This window comes from Piliocolobus tephrosceles, chromosome 2 (assembly GCF_002776525.5).
Source record: "Piliocolobus tephrosceles isolate RC106 chromosome 2, ASM277652v3, whole genome shotgun sequence".
NCBI lineage: Eukaryota > Metazoa > Chordata > Mammalia > Primates > Cercopithecidae > Piliocolobus > Piliocolobus tephrosceles.
This window is the reverse complement of record NC_045435.1, coordinates 92,399,316-92,422,836: the sequence shown is the minus strand read 5'-3', so window position 1 is coordinate 92,422,836 and position 23,521 is coordinate 92,399,316. Positions and strand designations below refer to the sequence as shown.

At 36.7% G+C, this 23,521-nt stretch overlaps 1 protein-coding gene across 1 annotated transcript in view; it reads left to right on the top strand.

Annotated features, from left to right (window-relative positions):
* TOPAZ1 (testis and ovary specific PAZ domain containing 1) overlaps nt 1-23,521 on the top strand; it is a 92,060-nt gene that overhangs the window by 4,715 nt on the left and 63,824 nt on the right. Inside the window, exons 3-7 of the mRNA XM_023231830.1 lie at nt 8,719-8,780; nt 9,814-9,941; nt 16,013-16,077; nt 20,563-20,702; nt 22,757-22,842. Coding sequence (XP_023087598.1) covers nt 8,719-8,780; nt 9,814-9,941; nt 16,013-16,077; nt 20,563-20,702; nt 22,757-22,842 — 481 coding nt within the window. The remainder of the gene's footprint in view (nt 1-8,718; nt 8,781-9,813; nt 9,942-16,012; nt 16,078-20,562; nt 20,703-22,756; nt 22,843-23,521) is intronic.

The window sequence follows — 23,521 nt, the reverse complement described above, 5'->3', positions numbered from 1 at the left end:
CTGTCTGTTTTGAAGATAGAAAAAAATGAAGGTAAATTTGTCACTTACCCAAGATCACACTCCTGGTAACAGAATCTGGATTTGAACCTAGGCCTATCTTACTCTAAACCTAGTGATTAAGAGCTTCGACTCTGTAGTCTGATTTTTGAATCTTCTTGTTACCACATAACAACTATGTGACCTTTTAGGCAAATTATTTCATCTTTCTGTAAAAACGGAAAGTACTTGCCTCAGGGTTGTGAGAATTAAATTAAATAATGAATAGAGAAGGTTTTGGCATTTTTAACTGTTACACCATCCTTCCTTGGAGGAATACAAAGGAAAATCAGAGTAAATTCTGCATTCAAGAGCAAACATCTCTGTTGACTGATAAGATGTTGACAGTGAGCTAAGCCACATTTAGAAAGAGATAAATGTTGTGAATTAAAGTGCAGGACGTTTGTTCTGTATTCTTTTTTTAAAGAATAATGGCTGATTTTAAAACGTGATACATGTTAATTAAAGTAAAAAGTGGTGTTGGGGGGGAAATTCCACCACCCAAGTAACAAATTAATTGCCATTTGTATGCGTCATTGCAGACATTTATCTATACATATAAATGGATATAATACTAGAAAAAATTGGATCATGCCATTTTTTAGTAAAAACACTAAAGATAATTTCATTTACACTTAACCAGAAGAGGCAGAGAAATGAAAGTGGAATGAAATGGATTGCTGAATTAATATACTTTACCACAAGAAATTAGTTTCTTGAAGTTCTCAAGTTAATGAGGAAAATTATTTAAAAGTTGTGAGTTTTAGCTTCACTTATAAAAATTGCTTTCCAACTTTAGACAGCAGTGTTTGCTTTCTTCATATGAAAGATGAACATACTTGTACACACTTTTTCTCCTAATATGGCCTACCCCACTTTTTTGTTTAAAGTTTATTTTATATTACTAAGCCTTGTGCCATGTGCATTCCTTCAATAACCTGAACTCCAAACATTCTCACTATTAGTTTTCTATTTAAATTGATTCAGTCCCTACCACCAGTCCTTTTTACTTTCCTCTAATCTTGACTATTTTTTTTTTATTTTTTTGAGAGGGAGTCTTGCTCTGTCGCCCAGGCTGGAGTGCAGTGGCGGATCTCGGCTCAGTGCGACCTATACCTCCCAGGTTCAAGCAATTCTCCTGCCTTGGTTTCCTGAGTAGCAGGGATTACAGACACATGCCACCACTCCTGGCTAATTTTTTTTGTATTTTTGGTAGACAGGGTTTCACCATGTTGGCCAGGCTAGTCTCCAGCTCCTCACCTCAAGTGATCCACCTGCCTCGGCCTCCCAAAGTGCTGGGATTAGAGGCGTGAGCCACTGTGCCTGGCCTAATCTTGACTATTTTGATTCATCACCTAGTTGGCTAGATTTCAGAGCAATGAAATTTTTTTAAGAAGAGCTCATAATTACTGTGTTCCCTAAAATCTTGGGTGCATGAGAATTATTTGTCTAAGAGCAGGTTGTCTGTGTGTAAAATTCTTAGTTTACGTACTTCCCCCTCACAGCTATGTAGACATTGCTCTCCTGCTTTCTGGCATTATGTGTTGTAGTAAAAAACTTTGAGGCCAAACTAATACTCCCACTGCTCCACTTTAAACTGCCTTTATTGTTTCTTCTTGTTTTCCACCTTGGGAATGGTAATTACGTATCAGTTTTTCCTGAGACAAGGTTAGCCATTTTAGTTTGCAGTATCGGGTGTTTATTTCAGATAGCTTTTTTGTTACTATCTTTGAACTTCATTTTTCTTCACTTCAAAAGCATCAGTTATACTTTTATTGGCTCTTCTTTGCCTTTTATCTACCTCTAAAGTTTCTGTTTTTAAACAAACTTGAACATTTTCTCAGTATTATTTTAATAGTTTTATATTTATTCTGCACTGGAAATACTAGTTTTGTAGTCATCCACAGTGCTAGGATAAACCTTAAAAGGGAAAAATGAAGACCTGATAACCAGAGAATCTATCAGTAGTTGCACAGAAACTCGTTAATGGTTCTAGAACTAAATGAAGCTTAAAATATAATTTCAAATTTCAGTTATGTCCCTTTTACCAGCCAGTTACTAGTTCATATGCTCCCTTTTCTCCCTTCTAAGATACTGAGAGGCTGAAGCCTGCTGGAATGAATTTTAATTTTACAGGAATAAAAGTAGAAGATGAAAGGGCAAGGCCCATATATTGTGAGAAACTCTGGACTGCCCCTTTTGGTAAAACAAGTAGACAAACCTGAGCTGACTTAATCACTGGGGAAAATATTCTCAGACCAGATTGGGGAGAATTTGTAAGGTGTCTAAGTCATGATAGAATGCTTATTTGTTTTTAGTCTCCACAGTGGGGAAAGTCCATGTTAAAATCCAGAACATTAGAAGCATACTAGAACTCATTCACTAAATCTTGAACTGATGAGCTTGGAAATGTGTAATGGCTGGAATTGGTAAAATGTTTGAAATAGGCTGTATCATTGGAAATGATCTGAGAATGTCTGTAATAGTCAGTGCTGGACAGTTAATCTGTCCTAGAACATAGGATTATTATATGCTGAAATACCAGTTAAATGATACCATACGGTGGATTGTTGAGATTTTAAGTGTCTGCCAAAAATTCAGGGGAATTGCTATATAGCTAGGGAGGAGGGGGGAGGAGTGAGGGACTAATGTGTTTTAAACAAAAGTATATAAACTGAAGTACTAAGAGTAGTAGGAGTTTAGAAAAGAGAAGAATGAAAGATACCTTGGAAAAGCAAAAATTTGTATTGATCCTTGAAGTTTGGATTTGTTTAGATTGACAGAGGAGAAGAAGAAGAGAAGTTTGGGCCGGGCGTGGTGGCTCAAGCCTGTAATCCCAGCACTTTGGGAGGCTGAGACGGGTGGATCACGAGGTCAGGAGTTCGAGACCACCCTGGCTAACACGGTGAAACCCCGTCTCTACTAAAAAATACAAAAAGCTAGCTGGGCGAGGTGGCTGGCGCCTGTAGTCCCAGCTACTCCGGAGGCTGAGGCAGGAGAATGGCGTAAACCCGGGAGGCGGAGCTTGCAGTGAGCTGAGATCCGGCCACTGCACTCCAGCCCAGGTGACAGAGCGAGACTCCGTCTCAAAAACAAACAAACAAAAAAAATTTGGTAGGGAAGGAGAAATAATGAAGAATATGTGGGCAGAAAGGTAAAAGTACATGTAAACATGATTGTGTACGGAAGGTTAAAGGTTTTCCTGACTCCATCAGGCAGAGGTGGAAATCCCTTATGCATTCCCATAGCACCTTATGCTACCTTAGTTGTGGCATTGATTTCATGGTGGTATAATTTAATCTCTCACTTGCTAATCTGTTGGATTTCGTGAGGGTGGGAAATGTCGATGTCTTATTTACTTTTGTTTGCAAGTCCAGTCCCTCATATATTGAGATGGGAAGGAGAATTAAGGTTTCAATTCCTATTTGAGAATATTGCAGGCCATTTCTGAAGTGCTTGAATTAGATTACATATAAATGGAGACAGTAAATCCTTTCTTTCTTAAGCAAGTAGACATTGAACAATAGTGGGAAATAAGATTTTAAAAGTAGGGTGATGCTAGATTAAGGAGGTTGGAAAGTTAGGCACAAAAACTTGAATTCTGTATGGAATTGATGTTGGTGATCAGTGAGGATCAGTTATTTACCACCTTCACAACTTGGTCTCAAATCCATAGGCAGCCATTGTAGATTCTGGAGCCAGTAAATAATAAAGTTCTGAGGGATAAATATCTGGTACCAATGCACAGAAAATAAAAGCCTACCACTTTTGCCCAGGCATTTGAGTCTCATTAGACCCATGTCTAGCCTGGATCTATGCTGGGCAAATTATATCCTGTCTCAAGTAACTTACTTTCTCAGAGTCTGACTTAATCCCAGTTTGTTCCCCAAGAGAGGACTTCTAGAGTAGAGTAGTCTTATTACCAATTTTACCATCAAATGACAAAAAAAAAAAAGGTTTCCACCAAAAATAAAGATCTGTTTTCTCTCCCTTATATATTGAGATTCATTGTCTTTTAAGAAACTTACTTTTCTTCATTGTCCCATTGCGCTGAATATCTAATATGCTCTAACTTTACTGCAAAATTTTATTAAATTTTTATAAAAATTAAATTTTTACTAAATTTTAATCGTAAGAACTGATATTTAATGTCTACCCTGTGCTAGATACATTACTTATTTTATTTAGTGAAACAATTCTGAGATTGAAACTCACCCTATTTTTATACTTAAATCAAAGTGATTAACTTTCTAAAGGACCCAGCTTGCAAGTATCAGAGCTGACATCTGAACTCAAGGCAGCCTGCTCCAAAGTCTGTCCCTGCTCTGCAAAACAGCATGCTGGAAGAGTGGCATTTTGGTTCTTCCTATATATTAAATTCAATTACTCTGCAAACTACTGCAGAACATTATTTTACTTGAGGTCCCTTTCCTCTCATCTCTGCTGCCTCTTTAAAGTAGCAGGTGGAGACTATTAAGAAACATTATTCTGAGTTTTTTTCTTTTCTCTTTCAGGCCACGTAAACTATTCTTTGTCTTTGCTGGAATAAACAGTATTGTACCTGATTGAGCATTTGTAATATCAGGAGACCTAACAGTACAGTGTGGAAACCTGTACTAGGAAACCTCTGCCTTGATGAATTGGATACTATAATATTTCTCTGCTTAGGGCCACTACTACTTGCATAATATGTGCCCCAGTAAATTTGTAGCAGTTCTATCAGAAACAGAATATGGGTATTTGTAAGTAAATGAATACTGACCACAATTAGCATCTCAAAAGGAGGCAGTGACATTCTAATTTTTTTTTTTTTTTTTCTTTGAGAGAGAGAGAGGGTCTTGCTTTGTTGCCAGGCTGGAGTGCAGTGATGCCATCATGGCTCACTGCAACTTCTACCTGCCAGGCTCAAATGATCCTCACACCTCAGCCTTCCAAGTAGCTGGGGCTACAGGTGCATGCCACCACACCTGGCTGATGTTTTTCTCTTTTTGTAGAGACTAAGTCTCACTGTGTTGCCCAACCTGGTATTGAATTCCTGGACTCAAGCAGTCCTCCCACATCAGTCTCCCAAATTGTAGGGATTACAGGTGTGAGCCACTATGCTAAACCTTAAACTTTTTCCTTGGGCAATAGTTTTCAGACTTTTTCTGATAGTAATTATTCTAAAACAATCATCTTCCAGCCATTTTGCCAATTACCCTCAATAAAGATCTGTTTTATATTACAATCTGGTACATATTTATAAATATATGAAATTATAGGTTTATGAAAACAATTATTTTCCTTGCTACAACTGATATAGTCTTATATTTCATATTCGATTTCATTAAAAAATTTCTTGGTTGTGACCCACTGAATAGATTTCATTATCCACGTGAAAAGTGCTCTGGTAGAGAATAAGCTTAATGTAATCTGTATGGCTCTTCAGAGTTGGCTTAAACCTGTTTTACTGTGTCCTCTCCTTTTTACTCAGATCTTCTCTTTGCTTATCTGCATCTCTGTAGCCTCATCCAAATCTCTTTTATCTCCTTTTGTTGTTCTTCCCTTCATTTTTCCCTTTTTCATTTTACCAATTCAGAGCTGTAACTACACCAATGCAAAACTGTAAAATATTCGTGTAAATTACAATTTTGCTCACTTTGTGATTTTTTTTACCTCAGTGAATTTAACTTTTTGTCTCTCAAATTCCAGACAAAAATAAACTGTTTCTTACGAGAGTTTGCATGTGTAATTTTACCTTCCTTGTAAGTTAGCTATTTTCATAGTAAAAAGTTTCCCACATCTATATAGATTATACTAGCAGTATTATAAATACTATCTTAATACTTGGAAATTAACTAATATACTTGCTGTACCTATTTATGAATGGAACTTTTGGGATAATTAGAGGCCAAGGAAGCATCCCTCAGTTCTCTATTGAGTCACTTAATTCTGTTCATGTTATTACCTCAATATCTCTCATGGCTGTTCCTTCCTCTCAGTTCTCTCTATGTTCTTATTTTTCTCCTAGATTATTGTAATGAGCTCCTGGTTAATCTTCCTAAACCCTCTTAATATATCTTTTGTCATAGTGATATTCTAAATAGAAATTGATCTTCCAGTAACTGTTGAGAGTGTTTCACTGGCTTTCAGCCACCTGGGGATAGTCTGAATTGCTTGGCATGGCTTTTTAAGGCTCTTTGTGGATCTGCATCCGCTCCCTCTTTGGCAGCTATGGTATTGGAGGGAGGAAAGTGGGGTGAAAGGCTAATGAAAGATAAGCATAGCAAGCAGCTCACTGTTTCTACAATGCACCATGTACTTTAGGCCTTTTGCATATGTTTATCTGAAAGTCCCTTTCTTTGCATTCTGTTATCCATCAAATCACATCTGAGATATTATTCCAGGGATTTGTTCCAGTAGTTCTCTTGGCACATATCTCAGTATATTATGTCTGCTTGTCTGTGAGCCTCACCTTGTACTGGAATTGCTAGAAAGGGGAGCGGCATCTTCATTTGGGTCTCCTTAGCGTAGAATATTTTAGGTGCTGCATGTGTAGAGAACAACTAGACATATATAAGCCTTGTCCTCACAGTGCTTTTAGGGAGGCAAATAAGCATGTACCATAAAATGATAGGAGAAGTGCAAGATGTTAAACACCTCCTTGTGAAAGTGGCATTTAAAATGATCACTAAAGGATAAGTAGGGATTAGCTAATTGTTGAGGAAAACTGAGACACCAAAATAATGTCCCATGGCTTGGTGTTCAAATAGCAAGAAATGAAGCTACAGAATGTACAAAAGCTGTCATGAAGGGCTGTGAGAGTAAAATGACCATAGCATTTACCTTCTGGATTGCAAAGCTTTTGAGGACATGAGGAGATGTTAATATGCCAGGACAACAGGCGTAAACAGACCTTCCTAGGCAAACTAGAATTTATGGTGTTAAGTTTATGCTAAGCATATAGGAATTCATGGAAAGACTTCTAAATAAGAGAGATAATTTGATCACATTTACTTTTAAAAATAATTATAGCTCTGGTGTGAAGGATAAACTGGCAGGGACCTATTGTAATAAGCCGAAAGAATGTGGTGACTTTACACAGAAGTGGGAGTGAATTTGAGGGAGGTTTAAGAAGTGAATATTGATTCATCAGATGAGGATGAGGCAGAGGGAGGTGTTAAGGTTGATACCTGGTTTCTCTTTTATCTCATTACCATCCATGGTATTACCATACCATCTCCTATGGCATTACTGTACCATCTTTTGCATGGGAGAAGAACATTACCATCCATCTCCCATGCAAAAGAGCTGCATTGGGAAGGTCAGATTTAGACATTTTAAGTTGAAGAGGCCTTTGAGATACTGAGATGGAAATATTCTAGTAGATAGCTAGATATGAATCTAGAAAGGTCTGGGTTAGAGAAAGATTTGCATTTGTGTATGTTTTCTGTTTGTATTATTTCCCCGTCCTTTAAACTATACTGATTGTTTCTAGGGTTTATGTTGGGAAAAAATACTTTGTTTTCCAAACTTCGAAGAATGGTAAATACAAAATGTTTTGTTTAGTTTTCCTCTTTCTTGGCTAGGAAGTAATTCTGAACCAGTGAGCAGTCGCAGTGCTGAAGGATATGCTTATCCACTTGTTAAATGAACAAATGGTGGGATTATGAGTGTTTATTTTATTCTGTGTACTTTTGTATGTTTTAAATTTTTGTCTAAGTGATTAAAAATGGAATAGTGTTTGGCCATTTGTATTTGAGTGGCTCCTATAAATATAGTTTTCATCTGTTGGGCCTATGATGTTGGCTTTAAGGACATCTTATCTCATTTAATCCTCACAATACCTTGTGTTTAGTGGTATTCTCATTTTACAGATATGATTAAACTTAGAGAAGTTAAGTAGTTTTGCCACAGTTTATACAGCAAGTGGCAGAACAGTGTTTGAACCCAGACTGGTCTAACTCTGTTCTACATAATCTTTAGACTCTAAGTTGTCTTTAGGGACTACCAAAAAAAAACTAAGCTGCTTTCAAGCTGTCTTCCTTTGACATTGACCATATAACATACATGTACATGCTTAAGAGTAGAAATTGGCCAGGCACGGTGACTCACACCTATAATCCCAGCACTTTGGGTGGCCAAGGCCAGTTGATCACCTGAAGTCAGGAGTTTGAGACTAGCCTGACCAACATGGCGAAACACCATCTCTACTAAAAATACAAAATTAGCTGGGCGTGCATGCCTGTAATCCCAGCTACTCAGGAGACTGAGGCAGTGGAATCACTTGAACTCACGAGGCAGAGGTTGCAGTGAGCCAAGATTGCGCCATTGCACTCCAGCCTGGGCAACAAGAGCAAAACTCCGTCTCAAAAAAAAAAAAAAAGAGTAAACACTATCTTGTATTGATGTAATACTATTTTGAGTTTTACATGCTTTGTATATGTTGTCAAGCTCAGTAACAAAGTTTGAGTGGCAGCACCCCCTAACAGTTGAGACATATGTGATTAAAGAGCCAAAACAAAGAATCCACACAGGTGCACTGGGTTCTGAGTCTCGTTATAGTAAGTACTCTGCCCTGGAGGACTTGAGCTGATGTTCACCAGAAGCTAAAGTGACTATTATATAATGTTTAGAGATAATGTTTAGATAGTTCTGCTTAGAATCTGTTACAATGTTTAAGCTCTGTTTGCTTTATAGTAGAGAACTTCCTGTACTGGACTGTGGATTGATAAAGCCAGACATCTGTGCTTCCAACTCAGCAGGTAAAAGTTGACATTTTCAGAATATGCACTATTGAAGCATCTCTTTATATCTCCATGCAGGCCTAGTCAAGATGAATTCATTAGAACAGGAAACTTTTCATTGTAGGGTCTGTTGACCATATGTTTTATAGTTTGTCAATTTTCCTGTTTTAATTGACTGTTTGGAAGATCACATTGAGATATTTTCTGTTTGATTATTTAATAAATAACTTTGTTAGGCTTTATCTACAAAAGATAGGTAACTAACCTCAGCAGTGTTTGTCATCTTATTTTGAAATTGAAATATGTATTTTAGCTTTATCACATTTTAAATCTCAGTTGCTTAAAAAAATTTTATAGTTGGCTGGGGGCAGTGGCTCATGCCTGTAATCCCAGCACTTTGGGAGGCTGAGGCAGGTGGATCACGAGGTCAGGAGATCGAGATCATCCTGGCTAACATGGTGAAACCCCATCTCTACTAAAAGTACAAAAAATTAGCCGAGGTTGGTGGTGGGCACCTGTAGTCCCAGCTACTCAGGAGGCTGAGGCAGCAGAATGATGTGAACCCGGGAGGCAGAGCTTGCAGTGAGCCGAGATCGCGCCACTGCACTCCAACCTGGCCAACAGTGCAAAACTCTGTCTCAAAAAAATGTATATATAGTTAACAGGTAGTCAGCAGTTTAAATACCTGAATCTTTATTTCACAGGGCATAACTTAGTATGAAAGTTAATTTTACTTTGACTTTCAAATTTTACAAGTATATTTAAAATATATTTTATTTTATAAGTATATTTAAAATAAGTATGTTTAAAATTAAAAATTCTTAAGATGATCAAGAAAAATTCTTAAATATCTGTTTCTTTTTATATAATATAATGGAGTTATTTTAATAAAGAGGAATTATTGCATAATTCGCTGAAAGCTCTGCTTCATATTTGTCACATTAGACCTTAAAAGAACCTCTGAATTCTAAGTCATTTTTTACAACAGCCTTTGAATAACTCAGTTATTTTGTCTTTAAAGTTTCTATAGTTGAATATTATTTCTTTTCAGCAAGTGAAATAAAACATGATCCCAAAGATACAAACACTTCCTTAGGAGAAGTTGCTAATGAGACCTCTGAAAATGAAACACTGGGAGACTTCAGTGAACAAATTAAAGGTTCAGACTTGGATGAAAAGGTACTAGGGGATCTTTTGCATGTGTTTATTTCTTGGTCTTATATAGTGGTAATGCATAAATCCATCTTAACAGTGCTATCGGGTGGCAAGTATAACTCCCTTTATTGAATAAAAGAATCAAGTTGCTCTAGCCATGGGATGTATCCCTTGATATTTGGTGTAAGCATAGTATAAAAAATATTTTCCTTGCCTGGGAAAATGGGATGTACTGTTTAATTACATACTGTAGTTAGCTTTTTAGTATCTGAAGTTTGCCACAAACCTATGAAAGTCTTTCTAAATAAAATATTACATATTTTTCTGCCTCAGAAAACACTAAATACTGAAAATCGTTTGATCTTCCTTAATTTTCAGGTAGCATAGTACTTGAGGGCCATGCTTCCTAGTATGAGATAATTTCTTTGTTTTGTTTGAGGGAAGGGGGATTATATATTTATCCTTCTAATACCGTGGTAGGCTTCAAAGTACTAACCCTTTACAAAATATGAGACTTAGTAATATTTGCTCTTAAGATGTCTGGCCCCCAAATTTGGGAATTAACAAACTTGTTTTCATCTCTCTCTTACATTTTAGGAACACTACAGGGTAAATAGATTGACTTATGGGACATATGCCTGGCCTACTGCTTTTCTGCTCTTATAAATGGCTGGCTGTAAATTTTTAGAAATGCTTCCTTATTGATCTTTTACTTCCCACTACATGTGTATGTGTGTACAAGTATGTATGTATGTACAAGTGCATACATGTATAGTGAGAAATAAAAGATCAATATGCCAGGTGCAGTGACTCGGGCCTATTATCCCAGCACTTTAGGAGGCTGAGGTGAGAGGACTACTTGAGGCCAGGAGTTTGAGACCAGCTTGAGCAACATAGTGAGACCCTGTCTCTACAAAAAAAAATTTTTTTTTTTAATTAGCCAGGCGTGCTGGCATCCACGTGTAGTCACAGCTACTTGGCGGGGTGGAGGTGGGAGGATAGCTTGAGCCTGGGAGGTCAAGTCTGCAGTGAGTCATGTTCGGGCCACTGCACTCCAGCCTGGGCAACAATGCAAGACCTGTCTCAAAGAAGAAAAGGTAGGGGCGCGCGCGTGCGTGCGTGTGTGCGCGCGCACGTATCTATTATATACGTGTGTGTGTGTGTGTGAATGATTCTTTTCCAGAGGCCTTTTCGTGTCTTCTGTGTATCACTTGTCAATTTTTAGGTTTACCATAGTAGTAATTACTTTATGATTCTACTGTTGGGCTCCTGATAAAGTACTAGTGTACTTTTTTTTAACTTTTTATTTTGAAATAGAGATTCACAGGAAGTTACAAAGGTAGTTCAGAGAGGACCCATGTTGCCTTCACCTAGTTTTCCCCTACATCTTACATCTTAAAGTATAAGAAACAGGAATTTGATATTGATAAAATATGTTTGTGTAGCTCAGTGTATGTTATCAAATATGCAGATTTATGTGACCACCACTGCAGTCAAAGAGCTATAACATCACCACAAAGATCTCCCTTATGCTACCTCTTAACAGTCATACCTCTCTCCCTCCCCCAATAATTTCTATAGTTTTAGCATTTTAAAATGTAGATTCATAAGAGGTTGGCTGGAGGATTATTAATTGATAATTCTAAAAACAAAACCAGCTTTAGTTTTACTGATTTTTTTTTTTTCTATGTTGCTTTTTTGTTTTCAGTTTCACTAATTTCTGCTCTGGTTATTTCCTCCTTCTACTTACTTCGGATTAATTTGTTGTTCTTTTTGTAGCTTCCTAAAGTTGCAGCCAAGGTCATTGATTTATTATTTTCTTAATTATTTTCTAATAGAGACATTTAGTGCTATATATTTATCCATAAATACTGTTTCAGCAGCATCCCACTTTTTGTTGAGATAAATTGTGGATTCACCTGCATTATAAGAAATAATACATAGATATCTATGTACCCTTTACCTAGTTTCTCCCAATTGTAATATATTGCACAACCACAGTACAATATCACAACCAGAATATTGGCATTAATACAGTCAAGATATTACAGACCATTTCCATCACCACATGGATCCCTCATGTTGCCCTTTGATAGCGCACACCTACTTTCTTCTCTCTTTCCTCCATCGCCCATTCCTTAATCCTGGACAACCACATATCTGTTCTGCATTTCTATAATTCGGTCATTTCAAGAATATTATATAAATGGAATCATACAGTATGTAACCTCTTCAGATTGGTTTCTTTTTTTTTTTTTCCTCCCCTGGCATAATCCTGTGGATATTCAACCAAATCATTGCATATATTGATAGTTCATTCATTTTTACTGTTTAGTAATACTCCATGGTATGAGTGTACCACAGTTTGTTTAGCTATTTGCTCGTTGATGGATATCTAGTTTGGGACTGTTACAGGATAAAGCTGCTATCTATAAATATTCATGTACAGATTTTTGTGTATCTATGTGTTTTAATTTCTCTGGAATAAATGGACTGTAACTGCTGAACTATATGGTAGTCGCATGTTAGGTTTTAACTTGGGTGAACTCATCCTCCAGATTACTCCCCTGCGGTTGGAGTCAGTTGAAATGTTTGTTCAGTTCTTTGAGTCTTAGCTGGGCTCTTTGGAATCCACTTTACATACATATTGTTCAGAGATCAGCTAGAGATTTCGGCCAAGTTATAAGTAGATTTGGGGACTTTGTCTGTTAGACTTTCTCCCAGATTCCTAGCCTCACTTTCCAGTTTCTGATTTTACCCCAAACTCTGTTCTTCTGGTTCTTTGTTAGTAGGGCAAATTGTTGTCCTCCCAGAGTGGTTCCAACTAGGGCCTGCCCTTGGGTATACAGCCATAAAAACAAGACAGTTACCCAGTGGCATTCCATCTTTCTGAGTGTAGACTTCCCTCTAGGTTCTGCCTGCTTTTCATATCTCTCCAGGGTTTTCAGTTAGTTTAAAAATATTTTATCCAGGGTTTATGGTTGTTATCTGCAGAAGAGTTACCCCAATAGGAGATTCTCTGCCATTTCTCAAAGTACACCCATTGTGAATTCTTTTGAATTTCATCCAGATGGTAGCGTACTGTTCTTTACCTTGCTTGAGATGTTTTTCCTTTCAATGTATGTAATGATGTCTTGTTTTTATAGTTGTATAATTACCTACTATATGAATATACTCTAACAAGTCCCACTACTGATGGACACTTGGTTTGTTTCCATTTTTTTGCTATTTAAATATTGCTGCATTATGCATCCTTGAGCATAAGGCATTTTGCATATGTGCAAGCATTTTTGGATTAATTCCTAGAAGTGGAGTTGTCAAATTGTCCTTCATAGAGATTGCTTTGATTTATACTTTCAACAACATTGTGTGAGAGTGCCATTTTCTCCCCACACACTAATTCATTATTAATTTTTTGTCCATCTGCCTATTTTTATAAATGACTTTGTTTTAGTTTTAATATGCATTTCTCTTATGAGCCTAGTTAAACATCTTTAGAAGCCATTTATATTGTTTTCTATGAACTTACTGTTTATGTCCTGGTATGGTTTGGCTGTGGTCCCACCCAAAATCTCATCTTGAATCCACATAATCCCCACAATCCCTGCATGTCAAGGGAGAGACCAGGTGGAGGTAATTGAATCATGGGGGCAGTTCCCCCCTTGCTATTTTGTGATAGTGAGTTCTCATTAAATCTGATGGTTTTATTAGCATTTGGTAGTTCTTCCTGCATTCATTCTCCTTCCTGCCACCTTGTGAAGAAGGTGCCTTGCTTCCTCTTCACCTTGTGTAAGTTTCCTGAGGCCTCCCCAAACCATGCTGAACTGCGAGTCAGTTAAAACCTCTTTCCTTTATAAATTACCCAGTCTTGGGCAGTTCTTTATAATAGCATAAAAATGGACTAATACATCCCCACTTGCCCATTTTCTTCCGGATTTGATCTTTTTACTTGTAGGAACATTTCATGATATAAACTTATCTGTTCTTTGTCATATGTGGCTATACCTTTTCCTGGATTTCATTTGTTTTGACTTAGTTTAGGAGCTTTTCACCTTGTAAAAGCCTTTTATTTTTATTTAATCAAATATGTCAGTTTTCTTTCATAATAGGAGTTACAAGTCAGAGAAACCCTTCCCCATCTCAACATTTAAAATTTTCTCCCATATTTTCTTTTAGGTTTTTTTTGGTGTTATTTATTACGTTTAAATTTTTTATCAAACTAAAATTTATCTTAGGAGAAGGAATATAGAAACAATGTAACTTTTCCTTGTTTTAGCAGACGGCATTTTGTACTCTTTATTCTCTTAACATATGAAAATATTTAAAATATTTGTAGTCAAACCTATTGATATCTTACTTCATGGTTTCTACCTTTGGTGTCATGCTTAGGCTTTCTAAACCCTCCAGATTATATACTCATTTATATATTTGATTTGTTTTGCTCTTTTATTTTATTTTCTACTTTTAGAATTTATTTTTAATTTAATGAAATCTTTAATGAACCCAAAAGGTATTTTGGCATATGGTGAGTTGGGAGCACACTTATTTTCCATCCAATTAACTAGCCAGTTGTTCTACCATTTATTGAATCATTTCCTCCTAAATTTTAAGTGCCATATTGAGTATTTTCAAAGTTTTGTGTATAGATCTGTTTCTTTTCTTTTGTTTCATTGATTGCTAGTCTTTACACCAATAGCAAACTATCAATTTTTTGAAAAATAGTAAGTAAAATATTAAATAGTAAAATATTTTTTGGTGGTTCTCTCATGTATTTTTTTAAAGAGTGCTTTAAACTCACATTGTAGTTTTTTTAATGTATAAATTAATTTGGGGAGAACCAACATCTTTAACTCTAGTATTCTCATTCGGGAACATGGTAGGTCCTTCAGTTTGTTATGTTTTATGTTTCTCAGTTGATTTTTGTAGTTTTCTAAGATTTCTCGGTTGTCTTCCAAGGCTTTTATAGTTTTGGGTTTTAATATTTAAGTTTTTAACCCATCTCGAGTTGATTTTTGCATATGGTAAAAGAAGGGGCCAGTTTCAGTCTTCTGCATAGCCAGTTACCCAGCACCATTTATTGAATAGAGAGTCCTCTCCCCATTGCTTGTTTTTGTCAGCTTTGTCGAAGGTCAGATGGTTGTAGGTGTGCAGCCTTATTCCTGTGCTGTCTATTCAGTTCTATTAGTCCGTGTATCTGTTTTTGTACCAGTACCATGCAGTTTTGATTATTGTAGCCCTGTAGTATAGTTTGAAGTCAGTAACATGATGCATCCAGCTTTGTTCTTTTTGCTTAGGATTGCCTTGTCTATTCGTGCTCCTTTTGAGTTTCATATGAATTTTAAAATAGTTTTTTCTAGTTCTGTGAAGAATGTCATTGATAGTTTAATAGGAATAACATTGAATCCATAAATTACTTTGGGCAGTATGGCCATTTTAATGATATTGCTCCTTCCTATCCATGATCATGAAAAGTTTTTCCATTAGTTGATGTCCTCTCTGATTTCTTTGAGCAGTGTTTTGTAATTCTCATCATAGAGATCTTTCACTTTCCTGGTTAGCTGTATTCCTAAGTATTTTATTCTTTTAGTGGATGACTGTTTTTTCAAAAGTTTAGTATTTGAACATGTATAACCTTCTTATGACTGGAAAATCATGATTTCAAAACAGCTACTTGTGAAATGTAAGTATAGTTATATTTAAAACACATTTAAATATTTCTTATGAAAAATAAATTTTATGTTCATAAATACCGCTTTAAAATAACTCAAAGCTCAGGCTTTTTTTCTGAATGAAAAGAAACTCAACTTTAGTTTTACCTAATGATTTGAAATAGCGACTTGGGTAATTAAAGGTGATATCAAAACCTGGACAAGTATTTTGACTTATATTAATTTTTCTCTTAAGCAGCAGTGGAAATTTTAAAGTCAGGATTCAGTATTTTAAATTATGTAGAATAGAATTGTTTTTAGGGATTGGCCATAAACTAGTTGTTTAATTAACATCAAATACATTATAATAAATCCAGTAATCCTCATAGCTTAGTGTGTAATACAGAGACATTCACTTGTTCTTATTTAACCATAATCTCTTCACAGCATAGATTTACAGACAAAGTGATTACCAAAGAAGAAAAAGAAAATATTTATGAAGTTTGCAAAAGGTCTGTAACATAATTCTTAATTACATAACTTAAAATAGTCACTCATCTAATTTGTATCTTGAGTATGTTTTTTATTCTCTGCTGTTTATATGCTTGGGCTATATGCCATTAGCCATATATAGGTATACTTCAATTAATGTGTCAGATGTACTCAGGTGTAAGGGGTATTATAAATTACCTTAAAGCTGTCACTAAGTTTTTTGAGCCATTAAAATATTTTTTGAGGAAAGATAAGGAGTAGTGATAAAAAGAAAAAATGATGTATGTTTGGCTTTTATGAAGATAAGAGTGGCTGAAATCAGACTCACATTGCCGTTTGCAAGGATCTTACATGGATGCAGTGATTCATGTGGAGAGTTATATAGCACACTCTCTGGAACATATAAAACCCCATTTAGAGTTGGAGGACACCTTAAAGATCTTCTGATCCATCCTCCACCACCCTCATTTTGCATTTGAGGCAAGGCTCACCCAGGTCAGGTGATGGATATATTTGAGGCCTTTAATGTTAAGGCAGTAATTTTCAATGTGTGATCCTTGGAGAAGCATAATCATGCATGAACCTGTCAGAAATTGAAATTATTGGGTCCCGTCTCAGACCTACTGAATCAAACTTTGGTGATGGGCCTGTCAATCTGTTTTTAACAAGACCACCAGCTGATTTTGATGCATGCTCAAGTTTGAGAACTACTGTGTTAAGGGAAAGGCTAGACAAGAATTAGATTGGCATAGAAGGTTTAGTACGGTTCATGACCATTTGGAGATACTAAAGAAAAAGGAAGATACTAAAGAAAAAGCAACAAGGTTAACTTTTTTTTTCTATTGAAATCATTTTGCTTACAAACTTAAGATAGTGTAACTGCAGCCTGCAAAGGTTTATCAACTTGACTCTATCATAGTGATTGCCAGTGTGACATTGATCAGTTAAGTCATTACATCACCATGGGCTTCAGTCATCTGATCAAAAATAAAAGATAGATGATCTCTTCCATCTGTAGAAATTCATAATTTCTATTTCTTTATGTTGCCGCTTTTGTGTTATTTGCGAGGGACATACTGATAATACATATAAGTGACATCCCAAGTTGGGGAGAGAAATGAAGATCTTTATTTTGTGTGAAAATCCTAAATTCTATCAATGCTACTAAATTTCAACTGTTGTAAGTATGGGTCCCTCTTCTTACTACTTTTACTCTCCTCTGGCCCAGAAAACACAAGCTGAAAATACTTATTAGAATTATTTTTAAGGTAAACATTATAGTATCTGAATGTTAGTGTAAACCTTTCTCCTAAAAAGTGAATGCATTTGTATTTACTAATCAGCTCTGAAGTACTTCTTTCCCTCCCCTTGCTTAAGTTATTTTTCTAGAGAAGTAGTGTCCAAATTAAATTTTTGAAAAATTGGTTATGTAGGATTTCACATATTAGAATACAATTAAAGCTGTTTAAATCAGTCACCCTGAAACTATAACATTTTTAATACCTTTTCCCCAGAGAAAGCTCTCAAAGACCTTTATAGGCTTATTGTATATACTTTTCTTGAAGAATAATTTGTAATTCATTTAATTACATTATCAGTAGAATAATTTAATGACCTCTTCCGGATTAAAACACTAACCTAACTCCTCCTCAGACCTTCTGTTTGGCATGGTCAAAAATATTTTGCTCTAATCTTAACCACACCACCCCATTCCTTCCTCTACTCCAGCCACTTAAGAAGTGCTGGTTTTCTAGTTAAGAAGGCAGGAACAACCTATTGGAGATGTTAAAGAATTGTAATATATACAGTTATACCTTGGAGGTATTGCAGGTTTGAGTTCAGACTACTGCTGTAAAGCAAATATTGCAATAAAATGAGTCATATGAATTTTTTTTGTTTCCCAGTGTGTAGAAAGGTTATGCTTACACTATAGTCTATTAAGTGTGCAATAGCATTATGTCTTTAAAAAAAAATGTACACACCTTCATTTAAAAATACTTTATTGCCAAAAGGTTCTTACCTCATCTGAGCCTTCAGTGAGTCATAATTGCCTGGATGTTGATGGCTGCTTACTGAATAGGGTTGTTGAAGATTGGAGTGAAGGTTGAAGGTTGAGGTGGCTGTGGCAGTTTCTTAAAATAAAACAGTAATGCAGTTTGCTGCATCAGTTGACAGTTCTTTTCACAAAAGATTTCTCTGTGGTATGTGATGCTGTTTGATAGCATTTTACCAACAATAGAACTTCTTTCAAATTCGGATTCAATCCTCTCAAACTCTACCTCTGCTTTATCAGCTAGTTTGTGTGATATTCTGAGTCCTTTGCCACTTAAACAGTGTTCATGGCTTCTTCATCAGTAGTAGATTTCATCTCAAGAAACCACTTTCTTTGCTCATCCATAAGAAGCAACTCTTCATCCGTTCAAATTTTATCATGAGATTGCAGCAATTCAGTTACAACTTTAGGCTCCACTGCTAGTTCTAGTTTTCTTGCTGTGTCCTCCACATTTGCAGTGACTTCTACCACTAAAGTATTTAAACCCTGAAAATCATCTATGAGGGTTGGAATCAACTTCCTCCAGACTGCTAATGTTGATATGTTGACCTCCTCTTTTAAATCACAAATGTTTTTAATGGCACCTAGAATGGTGAGTTCTTTCTAGGTTTTCAGTTTACTTTGCCAAAATCCATCAGAGAAATCACTATCCATGGCAGATAGAGCCTAATTAAATGTATTTCTTAAATAATAAGACTTGAAAGTCAAAATTGCTTCTTGATTCATAGATTGCAGAATAGATGTTGTGTTAGCAGGCATAAAAACAACATTCAGGCTGAGCGTGGTGGCTCACGCCTGTAATCCCAGCACTTTGGGAGGCCAGGTGGGTGGATCACAAGGTCAGGAGTTCAGCACCAGCCTGGCCAAGATGGTGAAACCTGGCGTCTACTAAAAATACCAAAATTAGCCAGGCGTGGTGGCAGGCGCTTGCAATCCTAGCTACTGAGGAGGCTGAGGCAGAGAATTGCTTGAACCCAGGAGGCGGAGGTTGCAGTGAGCTGAGATTACGCCACTGCACTCCAGCCTGGGCAACAGAGCAAGACTCCTTCTCAAAAAACAAACAAACAAAAAAACACAATATTCATCTCCTTGAGCATGTCTAGCAGAGTTCTTGGGTGACAAAATACATTGTCAATGAGCAGTGATACTTTGAAAGTAATCTTTTTTGAGCAATAGATCTCAACAGTAGACTTTAAATATTCAGTAAACCATGCTTTAAACAGATGTGCTGTTGTACAGGCTTTGATGTTTCATTTATAGAGCACAGAAAGAATAGATTTAGCATAATTCTTAAGGGACCTATGATTTTTGAAATGGTTAAAGTTGCCAGCTGCATCATCCCTTAACAGGAGAAAGCCAGTCTATTTGTTGAATCTTTGAAGCCAGGCATTAAATTTTCTTTAGCTATGAAAGTCGTAGATGGTATCTTCTTCCAGTGTAAGGCAGTTTTGTCTATGTTGAAAATCAGTTTGTTGTAGCTTCCTTCATCAGTTATCTTAGCTAGATCTTCTGGATAACTTGCTGCAACTTTTCCATTAGCACTTCCTGTTTGACCTTGCACTTCTATGTTACAGAGATGGCTTGTTTCATTAAACCTTGTGAACCAATTCCGGTAGCTTCATACTTCTGTAACTTTCTTATCTCTCACAGCCCTCACAGAATTGAAGAGAGTTAGGGTCTTGCTCTGTATTAGGGACTGGTTTGATCTTCCATCTCGATCACTCAAACTTTCTCCATTTCTGCAATAAGGCTGTTTCACTTTCTTTTCATTCACATGTTCACTGGAGTAGCACTTTTAATTTCCTTGAAGAACTTTTCCTTTGCATTGATAGCTTGGTTAACTATTTGGTACAAGAGGCCTACCTTTTGGCCTATCTTATTCATCAACATGCCTTCCTCACTAAGCTTAATCATTTCTAGCTTTTGATTTAAAGTGAGAGATGTGAGACCCCTCCTTTCACTTGACTACTTAGAGGACATTGTAGGGTCATTAACTGGTCTAATTTCAATATTGTTTTGTCTCAGGAAATAGGGAGGCCTAAGGAAAGGGAAAGAGATAGGGGAACAGCCAGTTGGTGGTGCAGTCAGAACACACACATCATTTATTGATTAAGTGCACCCTCTTATAAAGGCTTAGTTTTCATGGTGCTCTGAAACAATATCAGTAGTAACATTGATCACTGATCACAGATCACCATAACAGATAAAATAATAATGAAAAAATTTGAAATATTGTGAGAATTACCAAAATGTGACACAGAAATGTAAGTGAGCATATATGCTGTTAGAAAAATGGCACCAGTTAGACTTGCTCGACTCAGGGTTACCACAGTCCTTCAATTTGTAAAAAAATAAAAATAAAAACTTTTTTAAAAAAGAAATATCTGCAAAGGATTACTTTAATGTTTAAAAATGCACTTAAATTCTGAGGTTAATTTTTCCTTTCACACAGCAAAGATTCTAGAAATGCCGACGTTATGGTTGGCGAATGTCAGTTTGCAGCACCAGTCCCGAAACCTCTGTGCTTATTAGTACCTCCTTTGAATCTAAGTGGTCATCAGGAAGACACAATCCTGAATACCTGGATGAATGGTACTATTTGTTTTCTTAATGAAATACTGTTGGCTTTTGGTAATATAGAAACTAGGAGATTTTTCTACCAAAAACAAAAAATGATTAAAAAAGAAAAATGGAAACATGTAAAATATGTTAAAAGTAGAAAGTTTGTGCAGCTGTACTTAGTACTTTTTTTTTTTTTTTTGAGACAGAGTCTCACACTGTTGCCCAGGCTGGAGTGCAGTGGCACGATCTCAGCTCACTGCAACCTGTACCTCCCCAGGTTCAAGCGATTCTCCTGCCTCAGCCTCCTGAGCAGCTGGGATTACAGGCACCCACCGCCATGCCCGGCTAATTTTTTGTATTTTTAGTAGAGATGGGGTTTCACTATGTTGGCCAGGCTGGTCTTGAACTCCTGACCTTGTAATCTGCCCACCTCAGCCTCCCAAAGTGCTGAAATTATAGGTGTGAGCTACCGCACCCAGCCTACTTAGTACTTTTGATGGAACAATGTGTGAAATATCTGTATTTATGTGATAGTGGTGGTATGAATAAATTACAGATTATATCTAAAATATATTTTGATGGAGTGTATTTGTATATGTATTTTAAAACTTGTGTCAGTTTTTTGATAATTAACAGTACTTTGAACAAAATAGACTACATTAAAGGATGAATTTAGAATCTATAAAATCACGTTGTATAGCACACACCTAACTTTTCTATACCTACCCAGTACTGACTTCATGCTGCCTCGTGTTGTATACCGTAACAGCAAGCCCATGATGGTCATGTGTTTTATCTTAAAAAGTCTTATAGTTTTCATAATGCAAATTACTGTGAAGCTATGCAGCAAAAACTTCAGCTTGTTTCAGATTATAGCTGAATGCTGCCAGAGTAAAAAATAAATGATTTAAAATTAAAAATACTTTTATTTTTATTTGTTATTTTTATCTTTAGAAAAGAACATTTTTAAATGCCCTAGTTCTCTTTTTAAAAGACCAACATTAAGGGATATGATGCCTGGTGTATTAGTTTGCTTGGGCTGCCATAATAAAATGCCACAGATTAAAGGTCTCAAACAACAGAAATTTATTTTGTGCAGTGCTAGAAGTTCAAGACTAAGGTTCTAGAAGGGTTCATTTTCTGATGAGGGCTCTCTTTCTGGCTTGCAGATGGCTACCTTCTTGCTAAGTCCTCACATAACTTTTCCTTGGTGTGTGCAAGGAAAGAGTGAAGCTCTGTGGTGCCTATTCTTTTTTTTTTTTTTTTTTTAAGACAGAGTCTCACTCTGTAGCCCAGGCTGGAGTGCAGTGGTGTGATCTTGGCTCACTACAACCTCCGCCCCCCAGGTTCAAGTGATTCTCCTGCCTCAGCCTCCCAGGTAGCTGGGATTACGGGCGCACACCACCATGCCTGGCTAAATTTTGTATTTTTAGTAGAGATGAGTTTCACCATGTTGGCCAGGCTGGTCTCAAACTCCTGACCTCAGGCAGTCTGCCCACCTGGGCCTCCCAAAGTGCTGAGATTACAGGTGTGAGCCACCACGCCAGACTGGCGCCTATTCATATTAAGGACATTAATTCCATTGATTCAGGACCCCACCTTTATGACCTCATTTAACCTTATTAACTTCTATAAACACCCTATCTCCAAATATAGTCATATTGAGGGTTAGGGCTTCAACATGTGAATTTTGTGGGGACACAGTTCAGTACATCGCACCTGGATTTGTCACTAGTTTTCTTCCCTTAGAAATGTTCATTGTGTATAATATTTGTCTATTTAACTTAGAGACATATCATTTGAATACAGTGCCCAGTGCTGCTATGTGAGGTTTTTAAGAAAGTTGTCTGCAGCTTATAGTGAGTTTAAAATTTTAAATTCAGGTCTAGAAATACTTGAGGGCACCTAAGATGTAAATCACACTATATTTCACAGGAACACACATGGCAGCACAGTCTGTGAATTGAACATGAATATTTCAAAGTGAAACTTTAAAGCAGATAGTAGTGATCATCTATTTCATTGTTATGAAGAAAATAAATTGTAACATATTGGTGTGTAATGTCACTCTAAATCATTTCTAGATTTCAGATTTCTGGGAAAACATTCTGTCCTAAAGCTGCAGAATCCTGAAACTTGTGAAATATTTAAGAGGGAAAAAAATGTGGGGGTAAGTCTGCTTTTAAAAAAAGTAATAATCTGTCTCTTTGTCTTCCCCCTCCTCCTCCTTCTCCTCCCTCCTCTTCCTCACTTTCCTCCACTCCCTCTTTTACCCTCCCCTTAAAAAAAAAAAAAAAATTTCATAAAACCAATACTTTGGACCTTTTGGTTTTATTTCCCTATCTTTTTTTTGAGACGGAATCTTGCTCTTGTCATCAGGCTGGAGTACAATGGCATGATCTCGGCTCACTGCACCCTCCACCTCCTGGGTTCGAGCCTCAGCCTCAAGATTCTCCTGCCTCAGCCTCTCGAGTAGCTGGGATTACAGGCGCCCACCACCACACCCGGCTAAGTTTTGTATTTTTAGTAGAGACGGGGTTTTGCCATGTTGGCAGGCTGGTCTCTAACTCCTGTCCTCGTGATCCTCCTTTCTTGGCCTCCCAAAGTGCTGGGATTACAGGTGTGAGCCACCGCGCCCAGCATATCATCATTTTTTAAGCAGTTCCACATATTATATGGATTTTGAATAGAGGTTTGTGGTAAGAGGTAGAAATTAAGTAGTGACTTAGAAGATATTCACAAATAGCATAAGAGGTTGAAAACAGCAGAGGGAGAACATCCAAAACAGAAAAAACAGGCTGAATAGTTTTCTGTGATGAAAGAGAAAGCTGCTGATATAAAGCAGTTTA